Source organism: Octodon degus, unplaced genomic scaffold, assembly GCF_000260255.1.
Source record: "Octodon degus isolate 3935 unplaced genomic scaffold, OctDeg1.0 scaffold00271, whole genome shotgun sequence".
NCBI lineage: Eukaryota > Metazoa > Chordata > Mammalia > Rodentia > Octodontidae > Octodon > Octodon degus.
This window is the reverse complement of record NW_004524847.1, coordinates 143,574-169,628: the sequence shown is the minus strand read 5'-3', so window position 1 is coordinate 169,628 and position 26,055 is coordinate 143,574. Positions and strand designations below refer to the sequence as shown.

Sequence of the window (26,055 nt, the reverse complement as noted above, 5' to 3'; positions counted from 1 at the left end):
TAGTTCACCACTGTAACCATTTTAAAGGGTACAACTCAGTGGCATGTACCATATTTGATGGCGCACAACCATCCCCCTTACCTACTTGATATTTTTATCACCCCGTGCTCATCAAGCCACCATTCCTTTAGTAGCCAGCGATTCTGCTTTCTGACTCAGTGAGTCTGTTTATTCTGTATGTTTCATATAAATGGAATCATACAATATGTGGCCATTCATGTCTGTCTTCTCTCACTGAGCAAAATGTTTTTCAGACCCATCCACACTGTAGAATAAATCAGTGCTTCCTTCATTTTGGGGCCTGAAAAATACGCCCTATGTGGATGTGCCACACTTCACTTACCCAAGAATCCACTGGTGGGTACTTGAGTTGTTTCGACCGTTGGCTATTGTGCATACCATCGCCATGCACACCCACTACAAGTTTCAGCTTGGACACCTGTTTTCTACTCCATCAGATAAATACCTAGAAGTGGACTTGCTAGAGCACATGCTAGTGCTCTGTTTGACTTATTGAAGAAGTGTCGAATGCTTTCCATAGCAGCTGCACCATTTATATTCCCACCGGCAGTGTGGGAGGATTTTGATTTGCCACGCCTTCCCAACTTTTATTGTTTTCTGTTTTGCTTTGTTTTGCATAGTGATCAGAGTAGATGTGGTGTCTTATTATGGTTTTGATTTCCAGAACATATGTTTTTAGAAGCCTCTTTCTCATGATTCTCAGGCAGCTAGCACTTGGAAGAGTGAGCCAGATACAAGTAGCCCTGGCCTCCCTTAGAAGCCAGAGATAGAACTTAGGTTCATCCTAGATCAACTAACACAGGTTTTACACATTTGTGTGTTGGAGAAGCACTGGTTTCCAAGATAGCTCTAAATTGCTAACCCTTCCCAGTCATCCTTTAAACAGAGCAGAATTCAGATTTATGTTTTATGTCCGCTAGTTGCCTGATACACTCCGTTCAATGGCCTGGAGAGGTGGGAAGAATATAGCGCTTGAGGGAAAATGGGTAGATTTCGTTTCAGTCCCTAACTCCATCACTTATTAGCTGCAGCAACATGGAATAGAGAATTTGATCTAAAAAGTGAATTGATGTCCGCATCCTGAAGATGTTAGGATTAAATGTTTTCAGGCACATAGACATCAAACTCAACCTGGCAAAAAGTTAACTCAATCTTGCTGTCTCCTTTTCCTGTGGCTCCACAATAGTTCTGGAGAATATTGGGAAAGAAAATTGCAGTTTGGGGTTTTCTGTCATGCCAGCAAGCAGATCAAAAACTTGGCAAATCATCATTTGCCAAGATGATTCCCTTAAGGCAGCCAGCTTGCAAGAAGTCTGGGAATAACCCCCAAGTCAATTCTGGGGTGACACAAGTTAAACTTTGAACTCTATTGGAAGTATAAAAACAGACCCTTGAACTCTACTGGATTATTTTAATTTGTAGACAGGCAAGAATCTCTTACTGTGATTTAAAGCAATTTTGAAGTATTTTAAACAGCTTTGTGTGTTGGGCAACTGTTATTACTATCCCTCTTACAGAAGTCCCATTTGCTAGGATGGTCTATGATTTGGATGTGGTTTATCCCCCAAAAGTTCACAGGCTAGAAATGTAGTCCCTAGTGTTTTAGAGTGGTGGCCTCTTTAAAAACTGGGTTCTAGGGGGAGGAAATAATATCTTGGGGTCTCTACCCTCATGAATAGATTAATACTGCCTCACAGAAATGGAGTAGGTCTTGTAGGCTGGATTATTTCCCACAAGTATGTATAGTTAGGAAGCAGGTTTGGCTGTCTCCGCTAACTCTCTTGCACACACAGCAACTGATCTTGGGGACAACCCCCCCCCCCCCGCAACACTGGTGCCATACTGCTTGGAAACTCTCGCTAAATCCACTTTTCTTTGTAAAGTACCTAGCATTGGTGTTTGTGTTACAGATACAGAACACAGACAAAACAGGTACTCAGAGCCTGCTATGCATTTAAATCAATAGCTAAGAATAATCTGAGACTACTCAACGGCAATGCCTGAAAGTTTGTCAAGATGGGTAGATGGTGTTGCTAGAACTTAGTGAGCCAAGAGTATCGATACCACCAAGCCTCACAATGCATGAGACAGAACTATCTATCTCTGAAAAATATCAAAAGGACAGAAGGGGTTGTAGAGATAGTAAGGGTCTGGGGAGATAACTCAGTGGAGTAAGTGCTTGCCTGGCAAGAACAGGGTCCTGAGTTCTATCCCTGATACCACCAAAAAAAAAAAAAAACAACCCAAAGGACAGAGATTGAGAGATGCTACTTTCCACAATTTAGGGCTCTCAAAACTGTACTGCCAAAGTGCTACGTCAGGCCCTATCTGACAGAAGATGAACTAGAGGGGTAGATATGTGAGGTGACCTTCCCCAGGTCACCAGAAGAGTGAACCTCAAACCACTACTGACCAAAACCCCCAAGGCCCATGTCACTTCAGAAGGACTTATGGCTGGACATAAATGCTTACTCTATGATTCCCTATGAAGAAAACTGGCCATAAAAAGGATCTTAGACCTCACAAGCAGAAAATTTTTCCACATACAATCGAAGAGTTGTGTCTGAAGTTTTCTGATCTTTGGTTAAATATTTATCCATCTGCCTTGCTGATATTGAAGTTTAAGAGCTCTGTCGTTTGTGTAGGAGGGATGATACATGCTACTATAAAGATAAAATCTCCCAAGTAGATGTGGTCAAGTCTGACAGGGGAGAACCTGTTGGTTTATCTGCCCCTACCCATGAACACCATGCTTGGTCTGTATGTAGATTGTTTCATTTAAGCCTCAGAACACCTCTGTATGGCCAATGTTTTATTTCCTCCATAGTATGGGGAGAATGTTAAAGCTTAGAGAGGCCACATGACTTTGGGGTTCCAAAAGTTTCTCTCAACTGGGAAGTGAAGCAAAAAGCCCTACCCTACCGGCTCTCTACCCCTGTCAGAGAAAGGAAGGGATCTAGGGCTGCATAAAGACTCAGCAATGATCAAGAGCTATGGAGTGGAAGGAGAAACTCAGAGAGAAAAGAAGTTGGTGGGGAGAAGAATCAAAGGCTGGACAAGAGTGAAGCAAAGAGCTCGATGGGCTGGCTTTGGTTTGCTTGTGGGAGCCCAAGACAGGTGAGCACAACAAGAAAACAAACACTCTGATCAGCAAACACCATTTATGATCATAACATTTGTTTGGCACTGGGAAGAATTCATACATCATAAGGGGAGACATGGAAAGGAACAAAATCAAGAAAGTTTGAGCTCTAAAATGTGAAAGACCCGAAATAATGGCAGAAAGGAGTCAGCAGAGCAAGCTTTGGACATCAGCAGCAACACTGACTTGATGTTGGTCCAAGCAAATGGAAGAGTAAGGCACAGTGTAAAGAATCCATGCAGGCAGGGCTGGAAAATAGGAGTGAGATGTATGATTTAACACTTAGAGTTTTCATTTAGGGGAAGAAGAATGCACAGCTTGGATAAGGCACGGAGGCCAAGTTGAGGATGTGCAGAAGGGCATTCTTTGTACTATAAGCTTCTCATTCATCCATCCACTCGTATATTTTTCATTTTTGACCTACTAACATGCTTGCCTGTCTTCATTTATTGAGTTGCCGCTGCAAGCAGGAGCCTAGGCCTACTACAGCATATGCTGTGCCTGCTACTGACTACTAAAATAAGATCTTATGAACAAATGAGCTGCTCAAGGTCAAAGAAAGAGCCAAGAGAGGAAAAAGAACAACATTCTTGTCAACATGTTGAGGAGAAGGCAGTGATTAGCCATTTCAATAAATATTTGTTGGATAAATGTAGCAATCAGTGTGTGAGAATTTGCCCAAAGAGCCAGACAGTACCAGGCATCAGAGAGAAGGTAAGCTTCTACCGAGGTGAGAAACATAAAAGCCAACTTCAGAACAAAGACAAAGGTTAGACAATGCAACTGGATGGCTTCCTGGGATCTACTTGTTTCATTTCCAAAAAATTGGAAATACTTGGAGCTCTCATGTAAGTTAAAGTAGAGTAGCTGTTGCTCCCAACCACCCTACATAAATCTCACTCTCTCTCCTTCTTTCTCCCCTTCTTCCCCCACTCCTTTGGTGGTGCCTCAAGCCAATCAATGGCTCTATCTAAAAACACACAATAGTCACCAGCAATTACTATCTGAGAAAGACAAAGAACCTCCCAACAAGAAATTTCTTCTAATATTGTTGCTCACATTATAACACACACACACACACACACACACACACACACACACACACCCCTCAATGAACAAACAAAGCAAAACAATTAGTTGAGCCCTTATTTTTAAAAATATCACTGGAAGCCAACTAACTCAGTGAAACTGTCTGCTTGAAGTCAGGATCCTGACAACTAGCACCCACTCTTTCAATTTCCCTGTCGCTGATGCGGAGACCCAAAAGGCAACCCCATGGGTGTTCTCCTCAGCCGCGGAAGGCCCTGAGGAGCTCGCCCCTCCATGGTCATTGTTTATAGAAAGGAAGATCACTAAGACTTCGGCTCAGGTTGCTGACTGCTTGTTCTGTAACACGGAGAAAGACAATTCATAAAGTGTCGTGTCCAGTCCTAAGCTGTGCCAAACAGGATACAGGACACTGAGAATGATCCCATGGTCAGTGCTAGTAGGCAGACATGGGATTCCAATAGTGTGAACAGAGGGAAGGTATCTGCCTATTCATCTTCCTATTGAGGGAGGAGCAGAGTGCTGGGTTCAGAGACGGCTGAAAGCAGGCTGCCTGCAATGTGAGCCCTCCTGTTCAAACCTAGGAAGCTTTATTTTGGCAGCTGTAGGATGAAGGTACTTGACAAGTCCATAATGCCCAGTAATTAACAGATGTGTTAAGAAGATAGATAAGAGTTGCTGCGTGAAAGGATTTGAAAGAAGAGAGCAGGTTCATTGTAGCAAGGTCAACAATAGATATCCAAGCTGACTCATGCCGAACCAACCCAGCCTCTGCGTGCCTTCCTTTTTTTTTCCAGTGCACAAAGAATGCAGCACGACACGCCTTGTGATGGGTGCCCTGTGACCACAGGCGGCAAGGCGGACTCACCTCCCATGCTGCTGATGTTCACCAGCCTCCCCTTGGATTTCCTAAGAAGAGGTAGAAATGCCTTCGTGACTCCTACGGGTCCAAAGAAGTTCACCTCCATGCATTTTTTGTACTCAGTCATGGGAATGAGTTCCCCATCCATTGTGACTCCAAGAATTCCAGCGTTGTTGACCAAAGCCCACAGTCCTGGGGATAGAAAAGAATAACTTGGAACATGAGCAAGACCAAAAAGCAGGGGAATTTTTAACATTGCATTCTTGCGAGCTCACACACATACCTTTGAAATATAGAATCCAAACAGATTACAAACCCTTGGACCTCAGGCTCCATGAACACCTGAAACTACCTACCATAAGGTAATGTATAGAGAATGCATTTGTGAGGTGTTGATCGATGGCTTTTTTTAGGCTCGTTTGTGGCCTCAAAACCCTTCCCTATGTGAAGGATTCTAGATACCGCTTGTGTATAGCAAGGAGAGGGTGAAATAGTCCGCACCTCACTTCACAGCTGCACAAGCCTCCCTCCTGCTCCCTCCTCGAAGAAGTGTATGAAGGCAATACACTTAGAGCAGTTCAGACTGTTATAGAAGTTTCCTTTATCCTCTAAACTAAAAAGCTTTCCTAGGCTAGGGAACAGGAAAAGTAGGGGGAAGGTACCAAGCCTAGGACAGCTGTGGGATCTCTGCCAGTCTTTTTTACTGATCTAATTGGGAGAATCACCAAAAATCCTGTTCAGATTCATGTCCAGAACTCCTGAGCTGAGCTGTCATGCGGAGCCTAAGAATCTACATTTCTTTTCTTTGGGGGGGGGATTATGTTTATTTTATTTTATTTTCAAAAGAGAATCTGCATTTTTAACAGGTCCCCAGGTGACACTGGTGACACTGGTGTGGGCTCCCCTCCTTGGAAAACTGCTGCCCACCGGCAGGGACGTTGAGCCTTGCACACTGCACATGATGAACATCGTGGCATTTTCAAGACCCCAGTAGGCAAGCCACATCCCAGCACATTGGGTTGAGATCTGTGAGGAGGGAAGAGGGGTTCAGGATTGAAAATTTAAAAATTGTCCTTTCAATAGACCATCAAACATCATCGGTACAATTACCTGAGCTACCCTGTGTACCTGCGCGTTATCTCCCTCCCTTCTCTCTTTCTTTTCTCCTTTCCCCCATCCAAGTTGTTCCTTCCCTCTGAACAGTTTCTTTCTCTTTCACAATATCTATTGTGCCTTTCAGATTTTATTTGCTCTTTCAGGTTCTTACACCACGGAGACAATACAATGTTTACATGTACAGGTCTGATTTATTTCACATATGAGTATTGGTCTCTAATTGCATCTATTTACCTATAAAAGCCTCAAGTTTGTCTTTTTTATAGCTGAGTAATGCTTGCTTCATTGCATAAAAATACCACATATTTTTAAATCCATTCTTCAGTTGATGGACATTTGGGTTGTTTCCAGAATATTGCATGCTTATATCTGATAGTCTGAACAACTAATTTGAAGATAGCAATATGTAATATAGCAACCATTGTTGAATTCTTGTCATTTTGTTTAGTGAAATTCTGTATTGTTTCTAGCTTTTTCTTAACACTATTTTTCATTCTCTTAAGAAAAACAAAAGTCTGTAAGTGGTTCCACGGTACAATCAAGCTTGGGAACCGCTTCCTAGACGGTATGAAAGAGGGACTATAATAACTCCAGTGGAGGCCAGGGTTGGAGGGAAGGCAGTAGGGGGTAGTGAAGAAGTGACTTTGGAGAAGCAGAGGGGACAGATCAGAGCTGTATGTATCAAGGCAGGCCTGAGCTGACTCTGAGCTCCGGGAACCCTGACATGGTGGGGGACAGTGGTTCTCAGGGTGTGGCCCGAGCTGCAGCACCAGTAGCAGCAACTGAGAACTTATTAGAAATGCAAACTTTTGAACCTATGCAAGACCTGCTGGCTCAGAAAGTGCATGTCAGAAGTCGCTGAGCTCCACACCTGGCATAGCACCAGCCTCCGTGAGGCTGAGGCAAATCTGAGGGCGACAGCCTGGGGCACAGGAACAAAGAGGGGCCCGGGCTGGGAGGCACACCCTGGCCCAACACTGGGCTTCTCTGCAGAGATCAGTGGGAAGCGCTGCCCTTCAGCGACCAAATACCCTATGCCCAGAAATGGAAACGCTACCCCAGCAAGTGAGATAAGTTTCAAAATGCCTGAAATTGGTTTTGCCATTTGGAAGAAAGAAGGCTCCAAACATCATGAGTTACAGAAAAGTAAAGTGTATTTCTTGTGCACCTGATTTTGTGGCCTGCCATTTGCACACACTAGGGGCAGGGTTGATGGTGAGCACTAGGTAAGATGACATCCTGCATAAAGTAAGAGCTCGGGGCCGGGGAGATGGCTCAGTGGAATAAGTGCTTGCCTGGCAAGCGCAAGGGCCTGAGTTCAATCCCCAGTTCCACAAGAAAATAAAGAGCTCAACAAAAATAAATAAATATAAATAAAAATAAAAATAAAGAGCTCAACAGCCCTGGGGGTGAGTGGAGAGAGCTCGTTCTTGGCAAGTGATGGTTTTAATTTAGTCAGCCCACGCACACGTTGACCAGTCAATGTGCAGTTTGAGGATATCCTAGCATAGAAATTAGCAAACGTTCTCTGTAAGAGGCCAGGGAATCCATATTTCACTTTTGCCACCCTGCCTCAGCTCTGCTAGCCCAGGATGAACCCAGGCAACGTGGACCACATGTAAATGACTGCAAGGGGCTGTGCTCAGCTGAAATTTTACTTATGATCGTTAATACTTGTCGTATAATTTTAATGTGTCAAAAATATTCCTTTGCTTTCTTTTGATTGTAAAATGTGAAAACCATTGTTAGTTCACAGACAACACAAAACCAAGTGACAGGCCCAAGGTAACACCCTTTAACAAAACTAAAAAGCTAGAGAACAGATTGGCAGTTGCCAGCTGTGAGCAGCGGGAATGTAGCTATGGAAAGTAGCATGAAGGAGAGCCTGGCTATGATGGCTGGGTCTGTATCCTGCTTGTGGAGACTATTGCCCAAAGCTGGGCAGTTTAGAGCCCTGTAGCGAGCGCTGTGCACACAAGCACGATGCAGGCGCGTGGGTCTGAAACCCAAGTCATCTGTGAATCATACCAGTGTCAGCTTCTTGGTTTGGATTTCACTTCCCGGGAATCTAAGAATTTTTTAAAAATAAAAATAATTTAAATCCAAGATGGTTTTCACCAACTTTTGCCATCAAACTCTAAAGGGGCACAGTGTGACATTTCGACACATGCATGTGGAATGCAGTGATCAAATCAGATCAGTCGCTTTCCCCTCTCCGTCATTTCTGTTTGGAGCTTTTGTCTTATACATCTTTATAAAATAAGACAAAGAGGATGCACTTCTCTCCTTTTGCTGGGAATATCCTTTGTATAAAGAGGATAGAAACTGGTGATGCCTGAGGCCTCCATGGAAAGTCCCCAAGTGAAGCCAACACAGGAGAAATAAGGATGAAGAGATAGAGGCCGAGCCTAACAACCTCGCTGTTCCAGCTATGTCTGAAGCCAGCAAGTCTTTTCAAGCACATAAAAAATCCATTCTTCTTCACTTCCGTGATTTCAAGCGAGGCCATGTCGTTTGCATCTAGAAGGATGCTGACAGGTGGCGTAGCTCCTGCTAGCAAAGATGTAGTAAGTGGGAAGGAGCGGGAAGACAGAGGTATTTACAGCAGAGCAGCAAAACAGGTAGAAGCAAGGCATAGGAGTAAGAAGAGGACGTGAATGTCGCAACCTAGGTTAGCAGAAGGCCATTCAAGTGGCAGGGGGTGTGGTCCAGGTTGCCTGTGGCAACAGCATCTGCCACAGAGACTTAGCTGGACAAAAGCAGTAGTCTTAGGAAAAGATAGGGGGTGCCAGGGGAAATTCAAGGAAGAGGAAACTGGATATGTGGAGGTGGGAACATCACTGTGTTCTGCAAAGTTGCCAGAATTTCCCAACTGGACCAGCAGATACTGCAGATTAAGGGTTTGGCACATCCTCCAGTCCTTGTGGAGGCACTGGATGATACCTGGTGGCAGCCAGGCAGCCACAGAGCCAGAACAAGTCACCAGGCAAAAGTCTGGAGTGGAGGAGGACCTCAGCACTTGGAGGAACTCTGTGCTCGTGGGCCTACAGGAGATAGATGACATTATAAGATGTACACACCGGGGAGGTTCTTGTCCTCTTAGGAAGTACTGGGGATGGAAGGACAGGTTTCTTAGAGGCTGCTGGAGCATCCACATACTATATGTGGAAGGCCTGGAATAAGCCACAGCCTCTAGCAGATGGCAGGGAGAAGCCAGGAGCTCAGTATCTAGGAGGCGCCCCTGACGGAACTCACAGCCAAAAGGATCCAGGGATCCAGGGCAGGCTGAGAGTGTCAATGGCCCACTGGCCATTGTCTGGAATGATGGTCAGGTGGCAATTCCAGCATTTGACCCGTGGGACATGGGAGGGCAAAGTGTTTTGCAGTCTGGCGTGAGGGGAAAGGATAAGGAGACCAGTTTTTGACAGGTTGATATTGAGCCTCTGGAATGTAAGTGGATATGTCTGGCCAGCTATTTTATATGGTATGTACTATTGATTTAATATAACTATAAAATTGGTCTAGGGTGTAACAAAGGGTGTTGGATAAGTCTCAATATCAAGAAGAAAGGCAGAGTTGGCAACAGAACTTTGAAGGTCATTGGTATGAATTAGTGTTTCTAACCTTGATAAAACATCATCTCCACTGATGCCTGAGACTCTCACCTAAGCACGCTGCCTTAAATGGTCTTTGGCACTGGGCAGGGCAGGCCCTAAGAGTGTGGAGTCTACACAGTCACACAAGGCCAAGAACCAAGGAGCAGAAACTTGGTTACTTCTGCCATCACCATTTTCAGCTCTTGTTTCTTGAGTGAGAAGCCCATGCTTGCATTTTATACTGGGCTCCACAGCTGAGGCATCCAGTCCTGGGCCCAGGCATTGAGCTTTGCAGAGCCGGGTGACCCACACACACAGCGAGAAGGAGAACCTGTTATAGGGAGAGCGCAGTCCGGCCCCAGGAATGAGGTCAGGGAACTGGGGCAGAGGGCCTCAGCAGCCCTCACACTTGAGAGGGATCCAGAGGAAGGGGAAGCAGAAAGCACGATCAGCGACCTGCCTGCAGCAGGACTGGGGACCCCAGAGCCAAGGTGGGAGCAGGATCAACATGTTTACATGTTACGAGAGAAGATCTTGCTCCTCAGGACAACAGCAACTCATTTTGCCAGGCCAGTAAGAGAGGCTTGCTGACAGCTGCTGTCCGTTTGGACAGAAATAAGTAAAACAGGGCTACAGGGCTTCAAAGACCATCCAAGCCTGGAGAGGAGAGGAGGGGCAGTGGGGAGATGAGGCTGGAGACAATGAAGCTGTTTGTCTCCAAGCTCAGCGAATCTGAGCCAGGCTAGGGAGGAGGGACGTGATGAAGGGAAGGTGGGAGAGTGGCCTGGAAGGTGCCAGCGGGAACAGGGTGGAGACTCCACAGGTTCTCTGAGGGCATGACCCATATCTGAGTGGTTCCTAACATCTCCGTGTCCACAGAAACTCCGGCAGGTGGAAGGGGCTCAGGAGAGCTGTCCCCAGGTACAGCAGGCAGCCCGGGTGAACAAAGGGCGTGATCTTCAGAGGTCAAACATGAGCTGAACATTGGTAGGAAGAGCAGGGAGCAAAGGAGGGGGCAGGTGGAGGAGGGGGCTGTAATAGTTGATATGTTGCATCCGCTTGAGAAGTTTAGAAGTTCAATTAAGTGTCTCAGCAGGGGGCCAGGCTCCTGTCTTTGTAAACTTCCTCATCCTGTGCAAGAGGACACAGGAGATGGCATGCATGGGACACCCGCCCTCTGGGGGAATAGCCTGCTTACAATACAGGGGAAGGAAAGAGGCCTGCTCTGCCCCGCTTTTGGCTCCTGTTGCTTTTGCCGTCTTCCACCCCCATGAACTGCTGCCCTCTGCCAAGAGCCAGGCTTCCTTGGAGCCCACTGATTACAGACTGAAACCTTCAGACTGTGAGCTAAATAAACCTTTCCTTCTTTAACTTTTGGCGTCAGGTATTTTGTCTCGGCAGTGAGAGAAAAGTAGCTAAGACACAGGCTAAGGAGTACCTTTGTCCTGCACCTTCTCTACGACTTTGCTGTAAGCGTCTTTGATCTGTTCCGGGCTGGTGACGTCCATCTGGAGCACCGTGATACGCGTGGAGCAGTTTCTTCGCAATTCCTCGGCTCCCGGGCCCTTTTCATTTAAAACTCCAGCAAATACTGTGAAGCCCAGTTTGTCCAACTTCTTGACCAATGCGTGGCCGAATCCAGAATCACAACCTGCGAAAAGGGAAAGCAAGGGAGCGTGAGTGGGACCCAGAGCGTGAGGGGGACCCAGAGCGTGAGTGGGACCCAGAGCGTGAGTGGGACCCAGAGCGTGAGTGGGACCCAGAGCGTGAGTGGCAACCGGTCGTCCATGAGCAGGCGCTCCCCGCGGGCTGCTTCCGACTGTCCACCTCTGCAGAGAGCGGTTCCTGGGGTGTTTCCTTGTTAGCCAAATAGGGGACTTGGCAGAGAGAAATTTCTCCATGTACCTAATGAAGGCTGAGTAGAGTTGGTTGGTGATAAGTGGGCACGGGGGGAGGGCAAAGGCTGAAGGGACCAGCGCTCCAAGAGAGGCTAGCGCCCAAAGAAAAGTGTGGACAGGAAACCAACCACGTTATAACATTTTCCACTTTGGCTACAAGAAAACGCTTATTTTTCTTGTGTAATTTCTTTTGTGAAAGACTATGGTGATTGGCTGAGCCTGGAAGTGTATGAAAGTGGGGGAGGAGGGGCCAGTATGCCTGGGTCTCCAAGGGTGGCCCTCGGAGCAAGGAGCAGAGAAATTACAGCGTAGAATCCTTACGCGCCGCGGGAGGGCAGAAGGAGACCGCTTCTACAGAACGTGTGTCAGGACGCTTAGAACTCCCTCTTCCCAGGCTGGAAAAAATACTTTATAGCCACAAACTGCAAGACATAGCTATCTGAAATCCTGAAAGTGAAAAACAGTCGGGACAGAAAATCACCCTCTAAGCTGCAGCGGAGTAAACACATCACAGGTTCTACGTCCTGAAGTGGTACCAGTGAGCAATCGTTCCACATGGCTGTGTCAGGGGACTTTTCCCGGGGCCTGGAGGGATGTCCTGTGTCAGGAGTCAGGAGCTACAGTCAGGTATCCCCCCAGTGCTGCCTCCCCATACCTGCGGCTCACAAGGAAGCATGCAAGTTCACCTGAAAATAGCTAGTTTACAACCCACTTGCTGAGAGAGCCAGCTCTGCCACCAGGGTCCATGCGGTCTGTGGGTGACGCAGCGCTGCACGGAGGGTCTCCTGCTCTGGGCTGCAGCCTACCTTGTGCCCTGCAGTAACACTGGCATGGCTAGACCTGGCTCCCTCAAGGCCTCGTGTGATTGCAAGCTACCTGCAGGTTACCTCTGCGTGGAGAGAAACTGCCTCAGGACAGAAATGCAGCACATAAACCTCAGCCAGGACATCTGCTGCTCTCTGTAAACTGCGGCAGGTGAGAAAGGCTGACTGCCACAGTATGGACACTGCCGCCCACGCCCAGACCTGGGATCCACCAGCTGCCCCCACATCCAGGGCAGGAGCACACACTCCGCACTCCCTAGCCTTCCATCTGGCCCTGGGGCCGAACACTTGGGTGTGTACGGTGCTTTGGTGCGTGTGCCCCCACCCAGATGCCAAGCTGCCCCCACATCACAGGTGCATCAGGCTTGCAGCTGTCCTATGCTACTCCAACCCTTGGCTATGTCCCCAAATGAGCCAAAATCGATCAGCTTTGCCCTCCCAGAAATGTGTAACCATGACTGCAAGATTCTTGGTGATCTTCACTGTTGCTTAGCCCTCCCTGCTGTTTGAACATAACCCTTCTAGGGCACAGATGGTGTCGATGGGATGGTGTCAAGAGATGAGGCCTGTAAGTAGACGTAAGGACATGCTGCGCTCCTCCTGTCATGAATGGGATGTGGTGCTCGCACCAAAGGCTTACTGAGGGCAGCCCAGCCCTTGCCGCCGCCTGCTGCCAAGTGAGGATGCAGCCAGATCATGCTGGCTACACCCCAGACGCAAGGCCTCCATCTGAGACCTCCCAGCCTGCACAGCTGGGAGTAGTAAGTCTGACCTTCATAAACTGCCCAGTCTGCACTTTCTATTACAGCAGTCCCAGTGGACCGAGACAGCCCAGGAGGACAGTGGACACCTGGGCTGGCAGGGAATGAAGGACAGTGTGTCCCATCATACATAGGGGCGTGGGCTACATCTTTTTTTTTTTAATTTTATTTATTTATTTGTGTGTGTGTGTGTGTGTGTGCGCGCGCGCGGCCAGCTCAGCCCACCAGGGGGCGGGGCTGGCTGGCATGTCGTGCTGGGGGATTGAACCGCGGTCCCTGTGCTTTGCTAAGCTTGTTCTGAGTAGGTGCTTTAGACCACTGAGCCATCAAGAGGTAAAGCCACCAAAAAGGGCAGAATGCCAGGCCCAGTGATGTCCACAGAGGCAAGAGTGTAGCCTTCCAGCTAGTTGCCAGCACTGTTTCCAAAAAACTTAAGTGGTGTCTCCTTCATATGTGTGCCTGGAGCCACCCCACACCCTCATTCTCGCACCTCTTCTTTCTCTTCTTGGAATTGCAGCTTGTCTCAACCCCTCCTTTCCCCTTACCGTAGAGATGGAATTAGTTGCTGCTGCTGCTGCTGCTGCTGCTGCTGCTGCTGCTGCTGCTGCTGCTGCTGCTGCTGCTGCTTTGGAAAACAACCTGGCAGCCCCACAGATTATATCTGTTGTCACCAAATGACCTAGGTATGGAACAGTACAGGTCCTAGCTGCACTATCCACAAGCGAAGAAAAGGCCATCAACCAGCTGCCCACCACTGAGGAACAGACACACAGAACGTGGCTTATTTACACAGTAGAAGTTATTGGTGGATTAAAAAGGAACGAAGTAATGGCACATGGTACCACATGGATGAACCTTGGGAATATGGTGAGACATGGGAGAAGCCAGGGTGACAGACTGTAAGGAGAGCAAGGAGGAGACATTCTGATCGCAACCCCATTTTCTCCGAGAATGACCTCGTAGACATCATGCAAGGTCTTCGATGAGCTTCCCGAGTCTAGGACCTGCCTGTCTTAGGGAAGTTTCTAGGAAGAGTCTGGTGTACAGTGGGCTCCACATACACGCTCAGCAGACTCTGCCCAAGCCCTGTGATCCTGGAAAATAGCAATGGTCACAAAATCTCCCTGCTGTTTGTGTTCTGGGTGGCACTTTCCACAGAGAATCCCCTTTCCTCACAGGCTTTAGGTGGACTCACATCTTGTTCACCTAGCACGAGGCCAGATGCTGAGCTCCACATTCCTCCTCCTAAGAGATTCACCAAAAGGCTTGTTACTGCCTGCAAATGCATCACAACCTCCTCTGGCCTAGCTTTGGTAAGGTTTCCCTCCTTTCTCAGGTCCAGGCCCGCTTGAGCACAGCCCACCCCTCCTTTATAGCCCCTCCTGAGGTTGTGTGTGCCTGGGGTCCCACCTGTCTGATCCTGCTAGCCCTGCTCATCCCACATCCCGACATCCAGTTCTTCCTAGCTTTGTTTACTTTTTCTCATAGGAACCTAAGTGTTTTGCCTAATCCTCGAGATCCTTGCAGGTCATGTGGTCAGAGCATTCCTCTGTTACTGTAGTCCCTCTGCAGCCCATGCACCCCTGCAATAATCCTTTGGAATAAAGTCTGTCCTAGCCAAGAGGGTTTGTTTAGACTTGGCAGTGAGTTAGCAAGGCCAAAGTTTACAAGAGGCCATCTGCTTATTCTCAGCTGTGCTGCAGCCCTGCATAAAGGGCTGGGGTGAGCTGGACCCTACCATTTCTTCCTCTCCATTCCTACCTCCTGACTATCTGCAAAGGGGCTTACTAAGGGAACCTACTTTGGGTAGTATTTGTGATGTGTTCAACAGTGCTTATTCTGAGTGATTATTCTAATAGGTCTTTTAAAAAATAAAACTGAACTATACTCTCTGGTTTTCAGGCCTTTTCGTGTACAATACTGCTAAATGGTATTTGCCTCCCATGACAGTTGGCTGACATCCTGGTGAAGCATCAGACTGCCTGGCTTTTGCAGAGAGGACCTTTGCTGAAGGTGCATGTAACTGTGCAGAGCCTGCTGCCTCCCTCTGGCGCCATCCCAACATCACCTCCTACGCGTGATGCTGGAGACCGGTCAGCGCTGACCATGGGGGTGAGAAGGCTGTGAGCCTGAGTAAGGGCCAGGGACCTTGGGAAAGGATGTGGCTGGGAGCCACTGCTGGGTGAGGTAAGATAACCTCTGGGTGCTGCATACACAGAGGGCAGCAGATTTCCATGGCCTTCTCAACAGAAGTTGTAAACACCAGTCACTCTTGGATTGGACTGCTCACTTACCAGAGGTCAGTTAGGCTCACACAGACCCACACTGGCATCCTCTCAGCCACCCTGGATAAGAAATCTTATCATAGCAGAGGCAGTCCGGAAGAAGGCAAGGGTTGGGGTATTAAACAGCTAGGGTGTCAGATATTCAAATCCTCCAGAGTGCAGCACTTCATATGTAGTAGGCACTTAATAAAAGCATGTGTTAAATGAATGGACATCTAATAAAAAGGGCTCTGGAGTGTGAGTGTCTTAAGAAGAAGGAGGAGGGGCCAGTCAGATAGTTCAGCAGACTAAAGCACTTGCTTAGGCAAACGCAGGGACCAGAGTTCGATTCCCGGTGTACCTTGTCGCCCCTGCCCCCGGGGTGTGCTGAGATGGCAACTAAGAATTCAGCATGGCAGTGTGCTTGTGATCCTAGTGCTTGGGAGGCTGAAAACAGGAGAATCACTTTGAGTCCTATCTGTGTAGTGAGACCCTGTAAACCCTGTACTAAAAACATTTAAAAAGAAAGAAGAGGAGGTAGAGGAGGAGGTCTTTGTCATCCAGATTTAGATAGAAGTGCTCAAGAAATCTACAAACATCTATGGAGTCTGGTGCCTAATCCAGGAGAGAGCAGGGAAGAGATGTCAAGGTTGGTTTACAGTATGTCTTTCCAGATTGTTCTATTTCTAGTGACCAAGAAACCTACCCCTGGAGGGAGAAGCGAGTACTAGAGTCACATTTAAGACCTGCCCAACACTACCAGCTTTGGACGTGAGACACCGGGCACATTGGGTTACTTGCAGAGGTCCCCTGGATCCAATTGTTTGTCTATTTAAAAGCCTGCAGGAAACTAAGGGTAAAGGTCTTTTCCTCCCTTTGGCTTAAGATGTAAGGAATTCATTTGATGAGCACACTTATGTTGACACTGCCTGAACCCCATAAAATAGCCGAAGGTCTAACAAGATGGGAAGTGAGTAATATAAAACCAGGACACTCAAGACTTTCCTATGATTCAACAGGGCTCAGCTCCTGATCCAGGAAGAATAGGCACTTGGCACCCCACCACCCTTATTTGCAACACTCTTCAGAAACAGCTCCCATCACTCAGAACATAGTTGATTCTCAAAGGGATGATGTGCTGATACAGTCAGGACTTCGGGCATCCCCAGGCAAGAGAAGAGGCTGCTAAAGGAGGCCAATATTCCGAAAAATTGATGGGATTCTCTATCAGCAGTGTATAGAGGCTAGCCACTACATCTCTGATGTGATGAATTTCCTTTTATTCATTTATTTATTTTTTGTGGTCCCAGGGATCGAACTTGGGACCTTCTGCTTGCCAGGCAGATGATTATACTGCTGAGCTATTTCCCCAGCCTGAATTTCCTTTTAAAACTAATTTATTTCTCAGGATAATTGTAATGGTTACATACTGTAAACATGTACTAATTTAAAAATATATTAGCTGCCTTCTCCAAAAGGAAAAACAAAATAAGAAACACAATTGGAACAGCCAGTATCCACCACAACAAACAAATGAGGTCTCCTAAGGCCACTTGTCACTTCTGGTGCCCTTTCATGCCTCCCCGCACCTTCATTCATTCATTGACTTGTTTGCTCGCTTGGGGGGCACTGTGGGAAATACTAGCAAAGCAGCACCACCCCTGGAAGACGCGCACTCCTTGGCTCCCTGGCGTCTGTGGTCTGGGACAGATGCTCTCAACCATGAGTCCCTCTAGAGCCCCAAAAGGCCAAGGCTTAAGCCCTGCTGCCAGAGCATCAAGGGGCCAGCACGGACAGGTAACAATTTCTAAATCACTCCAGATTCCAAAGTGCAGCCCTGGTTGACAAATACTGGTAGAAGGCAGCGATTCTCTATCAGGGTGACTTTGCTTTTCAAGGGATATTTGTCCCTTTAATGTCCAGTAACATTTTTGGATCTTGCAACACAGGAGCAACATCAACACGTGGTGAGTGGAGGGACGCTCTTCACAGTCACGGCGTGCACAACCCTCACAGAATGATCAACCAGTGTCAACAGCGCTGGCCCTGAGAAGCTCTCAGCAGACAAACACTGTGTACTAATTTCAATGTCAATAAATGGTACAGGTGGAAAGTTTCCAGGATCTGTGGGTCAGACACTAAGTTTATAAACTCCTCAAGGTCCCTCTAAAGTGGTCAGTCACTAGCAAAGTTACAGACAAGGAAGAGACAGAAATGGCTCCCCTCGATCAGGACGTGAACTCAGTCGGGCTCCCTGGTTAGCTGTTCTGTCCCTACCACTAGGCACGTTATAGTTGCCTAGTTACTTTTTGCCATGTGACAAAATCACTGGGACGCAACGTAAAGCAAAACTGTTTGGGCTCACAGTCAATAGGTGGTTTAAGTCCATAGTCTGCTGGCTCCAAAGTGGGGCGGCATGGCAGGGGGCCTGACGCAGCAGAGGACTTCATCGCAGGGTACCGGGAAGCGGAGGCAGGAAGCAGGGCAGGGATGTACTTCTCCAGCCTCACCTCCAAACATCACACGTAGCTCAGATCTCACCAGCAGACCAATCTGCCAGTGAGTGTCACACCCCCAAGATCGAATCACCCCCTCAAAGCCCCACCTATGAGCATGTGAGGATTTGGGGGGATGCCGGGATATAAACTATAGCATTGGTGAAATGAAAGTCTCACACTCCACGCACCATCACTTTTCTTATTTCTTTTAAAGAATACAAAACAGTACAAATAAAATTTAAAAACATTAGAAAGCATACAACATTTCATTGAACAAAGTAATAGGAGTTCGACAATGGTTGCTGTATTGCATGATGTTATCTTCAAACTAATTGTTTAGGCTACCAGATTTAAACATGTAAAATTGCAAATAAATAAATAAATAAATAAAAACAACAATGAAAATTATAAGAAATTTAAAAGAAAAAAAAATTTAGGCATCAACTGTTCCTTTCACTAGACCAGCAGAAATCAGCAGTATAATTACCTAAGCTATCCTACACACATACATAAATATATTTTTCTCTTCTTCCATTTGCCGTTTTCCTCACCCCAGTTTTTCTTTTCCATTGAACAGATTCTTTCTCTTTCCCAATATCTATTGTACCTTTCAGATTTTATTTATTCTTTCCGACTTTTACACTAGGGAGACAATACGATGTCTGCACATGAGGGTTTGATTTATTCCACTTATCAGCACAGTCTCTAGTTGTATTCATTTATCTACCAAGGCCTCAAATTTGTCTTATTTTTTGATATCTGAGTTCATGTTCCTGCCCTGAGCTGGCTCCTCCCAAGCTGGCTCCCGTCCTGCTATCTTCGTGGCCCACAGGACAGGGTCCCCCTCTGGATCTACTTTTCCTTGACTTCACAGCCCCAGTGGTTCTCATGAACCACAGAACAAAATTCAAGGACCTCAAACCCAGCATCAAAGGCTGGGTGGCTGGGTCCTGACCCACATTTCCAGGCTTGCCTCCTGCTATCTTCCGCTTACATCTGCTCCGTTTCCCTACCCACCTTGTGGATTACATCCAACTTCCTGATTGGAATGCTTACTTGCTTCCCTTTCATCATTCTTAATTATTCTAACTTTGAAAACCATTTCCTACAAGGAGAAGTGGGACCTGTACAATGATCCTTTCTCTTAAATGACTGTATTCCTCTGTTCATTCTTTTACATGTATCTATTAAATTTTCCTCAGATTTGAGGTTCACAAAGAAAACTGGAATGCCAGTGTATCTAGGAATTCATGGAAAGTCAGTTCCCAGGCCCTCATAAGTACCCAAATCAGAAGATGTTTGCATCCCTTGTACAAAATGCTGTAGAATTCAAATAGCCCATGTGTCTCCTCTCATGGACCTTAATATAATCTCTAGATCATTTTAACACCTAATATAAAGTAAGAGCTATATGAATAGTTGTTATACTGTACAGTTTAGGGAACAATGACAAGAAAGAAATCTGTATATGCTCATTACATATGCTTTTTTTTTCAAATAGTTTGGGTCCACAATTGCTTGAGTTCTTGAATGCAAAGCTATAGATGCAGATGGCTGAATACACTGCGATGATGCTAATCCAGAGCTCGCTTCGGATCTGTCGCCAGGAAGCTTTGCATTACCCTGGGCGCCCGTGGGAAGCAACACAATCCAGTGTGGGGGTGGGGGGAGGTGAGCCCTGCAGCCCTGTACCCCGCTAAGGAGGTGAGGGCCAAGAAGCTCGAGGTCCTCGTGTTTCTATGTGTTCTTTCATTTCAGATATCGAGGTAAAGGAGATCTTCTGAAGAACTGACTTTATTCTTTAGAGCAATTTCAGATTTACAGAAAAATTGGGAAGACAGCGAAGAAAATTCTCCTCTACTGGAATGCTATCTTCCCTTTTATTACCATCTTCCACTAGTGTGCTACATTTTCTAGAACTAATGTAGACACCTTGTTATTACTAAGTTCTATCCTTTATTCAGATCTCATGCTTTTTTTGCCTAATGTTCTTTCTGTTCCCGAGCCACCTGTAGGACTCATCGCAGTTAATCGTTGTAGCCCCTTGGGCCACTCTTGGCTGGGATAGATTTTCAATTTTTCCTCATTTTAATGTCTTGGATACTTTTAAGGAATACTGACTAGGAGTCTCGTGTCATGTACCTCTGTTGGAATCTGATGCTTTTCCTGTGGTTACCCTGGTACTGTGGGGAATGACAGCCGCAGAAAAAAGGTGATCACATCATATATTAAGATCACCTCTTGGGGGGCCTGCCCGGTAGCTCAGTTCTTTAAGTGGCTGCTTCAACAAAGCAGTCAGGCTCAGGTTGCTTGGGTTCGATCCCCACAACACAATACAGCCAGTCATGCCTTGAAGGCATTCCGAGCAAAAAACAAAGATCACCTCTTGTTAGCATGATTTATTTCTACTGATGTTGACACTGAGCACCCGGATGCAGAAGTGTTTGTCTTGTTTCTGCACTTTGCGGTTATCCTCCCACCCCTTCCCACCCTGTGTGCATGGGAAGTAAAAAGTACACCCCACACTTAAGGCATGAAGAGTCATCTCCACTTCTCTTAGGGAAGAGAATCTACATAAATTATTTGGCATTCGATGTGGGAGATCTGTCTCCCTCACTGACTGATTCAGTCACTATTTATATCAGCATGGACTCATGGGTTTGTATTTCATATTTTGGGTTATAATCCAAACTACTTAAATTTAGTGCTCAAGTTTTCCAGCTTTAGCTGTTCAGAGCCATTGGCTGGCTCCTGTGAAAATGTTATCTTTTCCCTCACTTACAGATAAGGAAACCAAATGTCAGAAAGAATATAGAAAGTTTCCAGCATCACCCAGATGACAAGAGCAGAGGATCCATTTGCATCTCCTACAGCCTTAAGCTTCTACAGCACGCGTTTGTGTGTCTACTTTCCCCTCCCACCACACTCTATCTGAATATGGCCAACTTCCTAAAACAGTGACAAGTGTATATTTCACCTGATGGAGTTATTAAGGTAGTGACATTGCTCACCAGCCTGTGATGTACATTATTAAGAAACACGCTTAACTATTTTAAACTTTTCATTAAAATAAATACACCCACAAAAGTGTCTGACACACACACGCCCAGGTTAGTGAGTTTCCACGGACTGAAGCCAGCAGCCAGCCCCCAGATCAAGAATGCAAGACGACTACTCTCTAGAGATGTCGTGGGTCTCTTTCCCATCATCCTGACCCCCAACAGAAACCACTCACTTGACATCTGAAGGCGTAGATCAGTTTCACCTGAGTTTTGCTTTAATGAAATAGACTTATGCATTGGTCTTCTTGGTAGCTAGATTTTTTTTTCCTGTTGTTTTCGTGTGGTTTGGCTAGTGGAATTTTTAAAACCAGGTTCCAACCATGCATTTCACAGGAAAGGTTAAAAGCAAACTAACGCTTGTTAAAAACATGCTAAGTAACTACATAAAAGATAGCACCCTCTTCCGTAAAAAGTAGATTTCTTCAAGATTATCATAGACTGGGAAGAGATATCCACCCAGAGATAACACCAAATTGCCACCTCACCCCAAGGCTGCTTAGTTCCTCTGCTTGGTCTCTGTTTGTAGTTTTATCTATAAAGGACATCCTTATCATTGTCCCTGTGGGTCCTTTACGCAGGAAACAAGTCTGGTGACTGACAGGATGCCATGCACAGCTCTTTAGGAAGTACCCACTATGTACCCCTCACCCTTCTAAATTATGGGGCACAGAAATATCTGAACCATCCGAGTCCTCATCCCGTTGTAAAAGGAGATGGAAAACAAGCAAACACAGCAACTTAGGATAAAGGATGCTGTAAAGCGGAATATTAACTGGGATGTCGCGTCCTGGGGTGTTTTGTTCTGTACAGATATCAGGAGAAACAACACTGAGGGGTCATAGTTGAGCAGCTATCCCAGGGAAGACTGTATCAGGCACAGCACAGAGCAGGGGCCGGTGTCCTCAGACAAGAGCACAATTATCTGAGGAAAACGAAGAACCCATTTTAGCCAGAGAAGAATAAATGGGGAAGAAAATAGAATCAGATAAAGTAGAGCAGTAGTTCAGGCTAGGTCATGCTCATGTTTAAGTCCACAGATCACTGATAGGACCATTTTTCTGCTTTGCCCAGGAGCACATGCAGCAACTTAAGATAAAAATGTCTGGAGACATATTGATCATCACACCTCGGGGTGTCCCTGGCATACAGTGAGTAGAAACCCGGGATGCAGCCTAACATCCTACAATATCCAAAACAGGAGCCACCAAAGAGCCGTCTGACCCCAAATGTTAGCTCTACCAAGGTTACAAATCTGGGCACTAAACCTTGGCAAAATCTGTGAGTTCTATTCTAAAGAGTGATGAGAAGACATCAGACATTTTTGGACAAAGGAGTGACCTGAACTGACTGAGATTTAAAAGGACTAGTTTAGGTATTGTGTAGTAAATCATAACTTGAATAAAAATGGAATAGCAGGCCACTGCTCACCTAGAGCTTGCTGTGTTTGAGACACTGTGCCGACCGTTGCATCCAAGGCCTCTCACGGTCCCCTTTGTTCTAACACCGCCGGGCATTGTGCTACATGTTGGTCCATTAAGTTTGAAATGTTTGCCTCCTCCAGTAGAGCGCACCCCAGTGAAGGCAAGAGCCTCATAGTACTCGCTAAATCTCCAGCACACAGGACACTTCCTGCCATCAGCTGGGCATCCTGTGTTTATTGAACGAATAAACAGGTCCTAACGTTGACCTATTTACCAGCACTTCAGACGAGATAAACTAGTTTCGATGTCTGTTGCCCAACCACAGCTATGAACAAATCTGCATACCATGGCCTGTGCCCACAAAAACAATCCCTGAGGTTGGTGCTGATCTTCATAAAGGGAGCCTCTCAGGTAATAGTCTAGGTGAGTTATCTATATAGTGGTGACTTTCCTGTCACTGGGACAAAATGCCCAATGCCTACAATGTCAAGACACAGGGGTTTACTTTTGGCTCGTGGGTACAACCCAGGTTCATCTGGCTCCAACGCAGAAATGGTGTGGTAGGAAAGCGTGGCAGAGGAAAACTGCTCACCCTGTGGCATCCAGGAAGTGAAGAGAGAAGGGAGGATCTGGGATGAGAATCCGCCTTCTAGGTCATATCCCCAGTGACCAGCCTCCTCTACCAGGCCCCATCTCCAAGTGCAAGGCTTATGTGGAACATTCTAGATCCAAGCATCCCAAATCCGATGCCCATGTCAACATGCAAAATGGATTTAGCCCATCTCTAAGAGCTGCCAGTATTAATAATTTCAACATTGCTAGAGACCCCAAGTTTAAAGTCTCCTCTGAGACTCCAATAAACTCTTAACTAGGACTCCTTGTAAAACTCAAAAAGTTAAATATTTCCAGCATGCAATGGCACAGGTTAAACATTCCCATTTCAAAATGGAGAAATAGTGAAATAGAAAAAAATTGGGCCAAAGCAGGAACAAAATAAAACAGGAAAACATCAAATCCTATAGTTCTTTATCCAGCATCTGGGGCAGCTCACAGAAAGACATGGGCTCCAAAGAGCCCCAGAATCCCTGTCTCTACTTTGCCTGTTGCAGCCAACATGGCCTCCCACTTGGGCTACTCTGCTTTCTGCCTCCGGCTTTACTTAGCAGACGTTTTACATTGCAGGCCTCCACAGTTTCCCAGAGTCTCCACTGCTCCCTCAGTTTTACTCTCACAACTTCACACACTGCCTTCTCAGAGCCAGACTGCCTGGCCTCCCAGGCCTTCTTTGGAAATTTGGATAGAGACTCCCAAGACCCCATAACTCTTGCATGCTACATACCTGTAAAATCAGCACTATGTCAGTGATATCAAGGCCTGTTACCAATTCAAGCACTAGCCAGGCCCTTAGGACAATGGCTATAGTGGCTTCTGTGTGCCTGGATGACTGAGCACATGAAATGAGTCCTGGGGAGCCAATTCCCTTAGCAGCCTTCTGGAGCAGGGGGCCCGGGAGCTTTCTTTACAAATGAATGGTTGACATTTTTTTTGTCTTGGGACCTATAATGGGTGAGGTCTTGCTCATTTCTGAGATGTCTTCAAGCATCTTTCCTATTGCCCTGTTACAAAAAACAAACAAACAAACCCTGGCCTCTCCTTAATGTGAACCTTTTCAGTAAACAGTAAACCTTTCAGTAAACAAAGTTCCCTGCCCCTACTTTGCAGACACTTCCTTTCTGGAAAAACTGGAAAATGTTTATGTCTCTTGGGTCTGCCTTTTGCTCCTGCTTCTCACTGTAGATTTGGGTACAAGCAGCAAGATGTACACATGCCATAGCCTGAAAGTTGAGTCTCAGTGAAATTTTCTCCATCAGATCAATTAGTCTATCACTCAATCTCCATCGTTTTCAAATCTCAGGACATAGGAAAAATGAAGATGCATCTTTTGTCAGAGTGTGACACACTTGACCTCTAGCACATGGAGTCCTTGTTCCCAACTGAAACTTCCTGAGCATGTTCTTCCCTGTTTGCATTCCTATTGGCATTCCGGTCTTCTTAGGTTCAACCAGAATGTCTCATCAAGCCCTGCTCACAGCAATCTAGGGCTTCTCTAGCCCACATCTCCAAGCCTTCCCCAAGTACTACCACAGTCCACTTCCAAAGGTTGCTAAACAACATGGTCAGATGCAGTCACAGAATGACCCTACTCCTGGTACCAATTTTCTGTAATAGTTATGTTCCCTTTGCTGACTCAAAATACCTCACTGAAAGGAGGCAAAGTTTATTTTGCCTCATAGCTATAGCCTGTCTTCCACTGCCTCTGAGGCAGAAAAGGCATGGTGAAGAATAGCTGCTCACCCCAGGAAGTAGACAATCAGAGTAGGTGCTAGGGACCAGAACACAGCCCGCCAAGTCGCCTTCCAGGTGACCTCACCCACAGCAGCCAGGCCTCCCCTCTGGACATGAGACTTGTAGGGGACTTCTAAGTCTAAATTATAACCTTGCTAGCTGTTGATCTTCACATGTACTTATCCATGTACCAAATATTCAGTAAGTTCCTTCTATATGTCAGGCACTGAGGGTTACTAATGAAGAAGAAGATAGGATCCCATATGTATTCATCTGCCTATCTTAAAATTAAAAAAATAAACACAGATTTGGTGGCTTAAATAGCAATGATGACTTCTTCCAAATTTCAGGACATCAGAAGGGTGACATCAGGGCCTTGTTCTGGGAAGGGCCCTTTTCTTGGCCTATATATGGCCTTACTCTCTGCTAGGTCCTCATGTGGCTGATGGGGAGCAAGAGTAAAATGCTACGAGCAAGAAGAAGGAGGAGGGGAAAAGAGTGTGCTCCCCAGAGCCTCTCCTCCTAGAAGGACACTAGCCAGCCCTCTCAGGAAGCCCCACTTTGATGTATCTTAGGCTTGAAATCTGACCATCTCCGGAAAGCTTCTGCTCCTAATGGCGCCATGCTGGGGACCTAGGCTTTAACATAGAAACTTTGAAGGAATGTATTGCAGTCCATACCACGGTTCTTACAGCTCTACAGCCTGGTGTTAGGTGTAGGTACTGCATGCATGAGAGGAGCAAGAACACTTCGCCTGGTGGTGAATGGCATAAAGGAGCTAAAATGAGTTTGTGATGAACAACAGGGAGAAAGAGGGCTTACCTTGAAGAGGCTCTTTGGAGGCATTTTCTCTAAGGCAGTGATATAAAAACAGAAGATACGCAGTACAGTAAAGAAAATGAAAAATACTTAATTGAAAATTTCACATTGATTGCACATTGAAATGATAGTACTACATTTGACGTTACATTAGATGAACGATGTTGTTAAAATTATTTTCATCTGTTTCTTTTTTGCTTTTTAAAATGTAGCTATTGAAAATTTTTTAACTTGTCTTATGTTATACTTCTGATGGACAGTGTCCCCCAACACCATTCCTTTTGTGATAAAGACAGTGCTGAGGAAGGAGAAAGAGAAGAAAGAAAGAAAGAAAGAAAGAAAGAAAGAAAGAAAGAAAGAAAGAAAGAAAGAAAAAGA

At 46.1% G+C, this 26,055-nt stretch overlaps 1 protein-coding gene across 1 annotated transcript in view; it reads right to left on the bottom strand.

Annotated features, from left to right (window-relative positions):
- Positions 1–26,055, bottom strand: part of Hsd17b2 (hydroxysteroid 17-beta dehydrogenase 2) — a 48,961-nt gene that overhangs the window by 8,443 nt on the left and 14,463 nt on the right. The window contains exons 2-3 of the mRNA XM_004646570.2: positions 11,223–11,435; positions 5,079–5,264 (exon numbers count right to left, since the gene is read on the bottom strand). Coding sequence (XP_004646627.1) covers positions 5,079–5,264; positions 11,223–11,435 — 399 coding nt within the window. The remainder of the gene's footprint in view (positions 1–5,078; positions 5,265–11,222; positions 11,436–26,055) is intronic.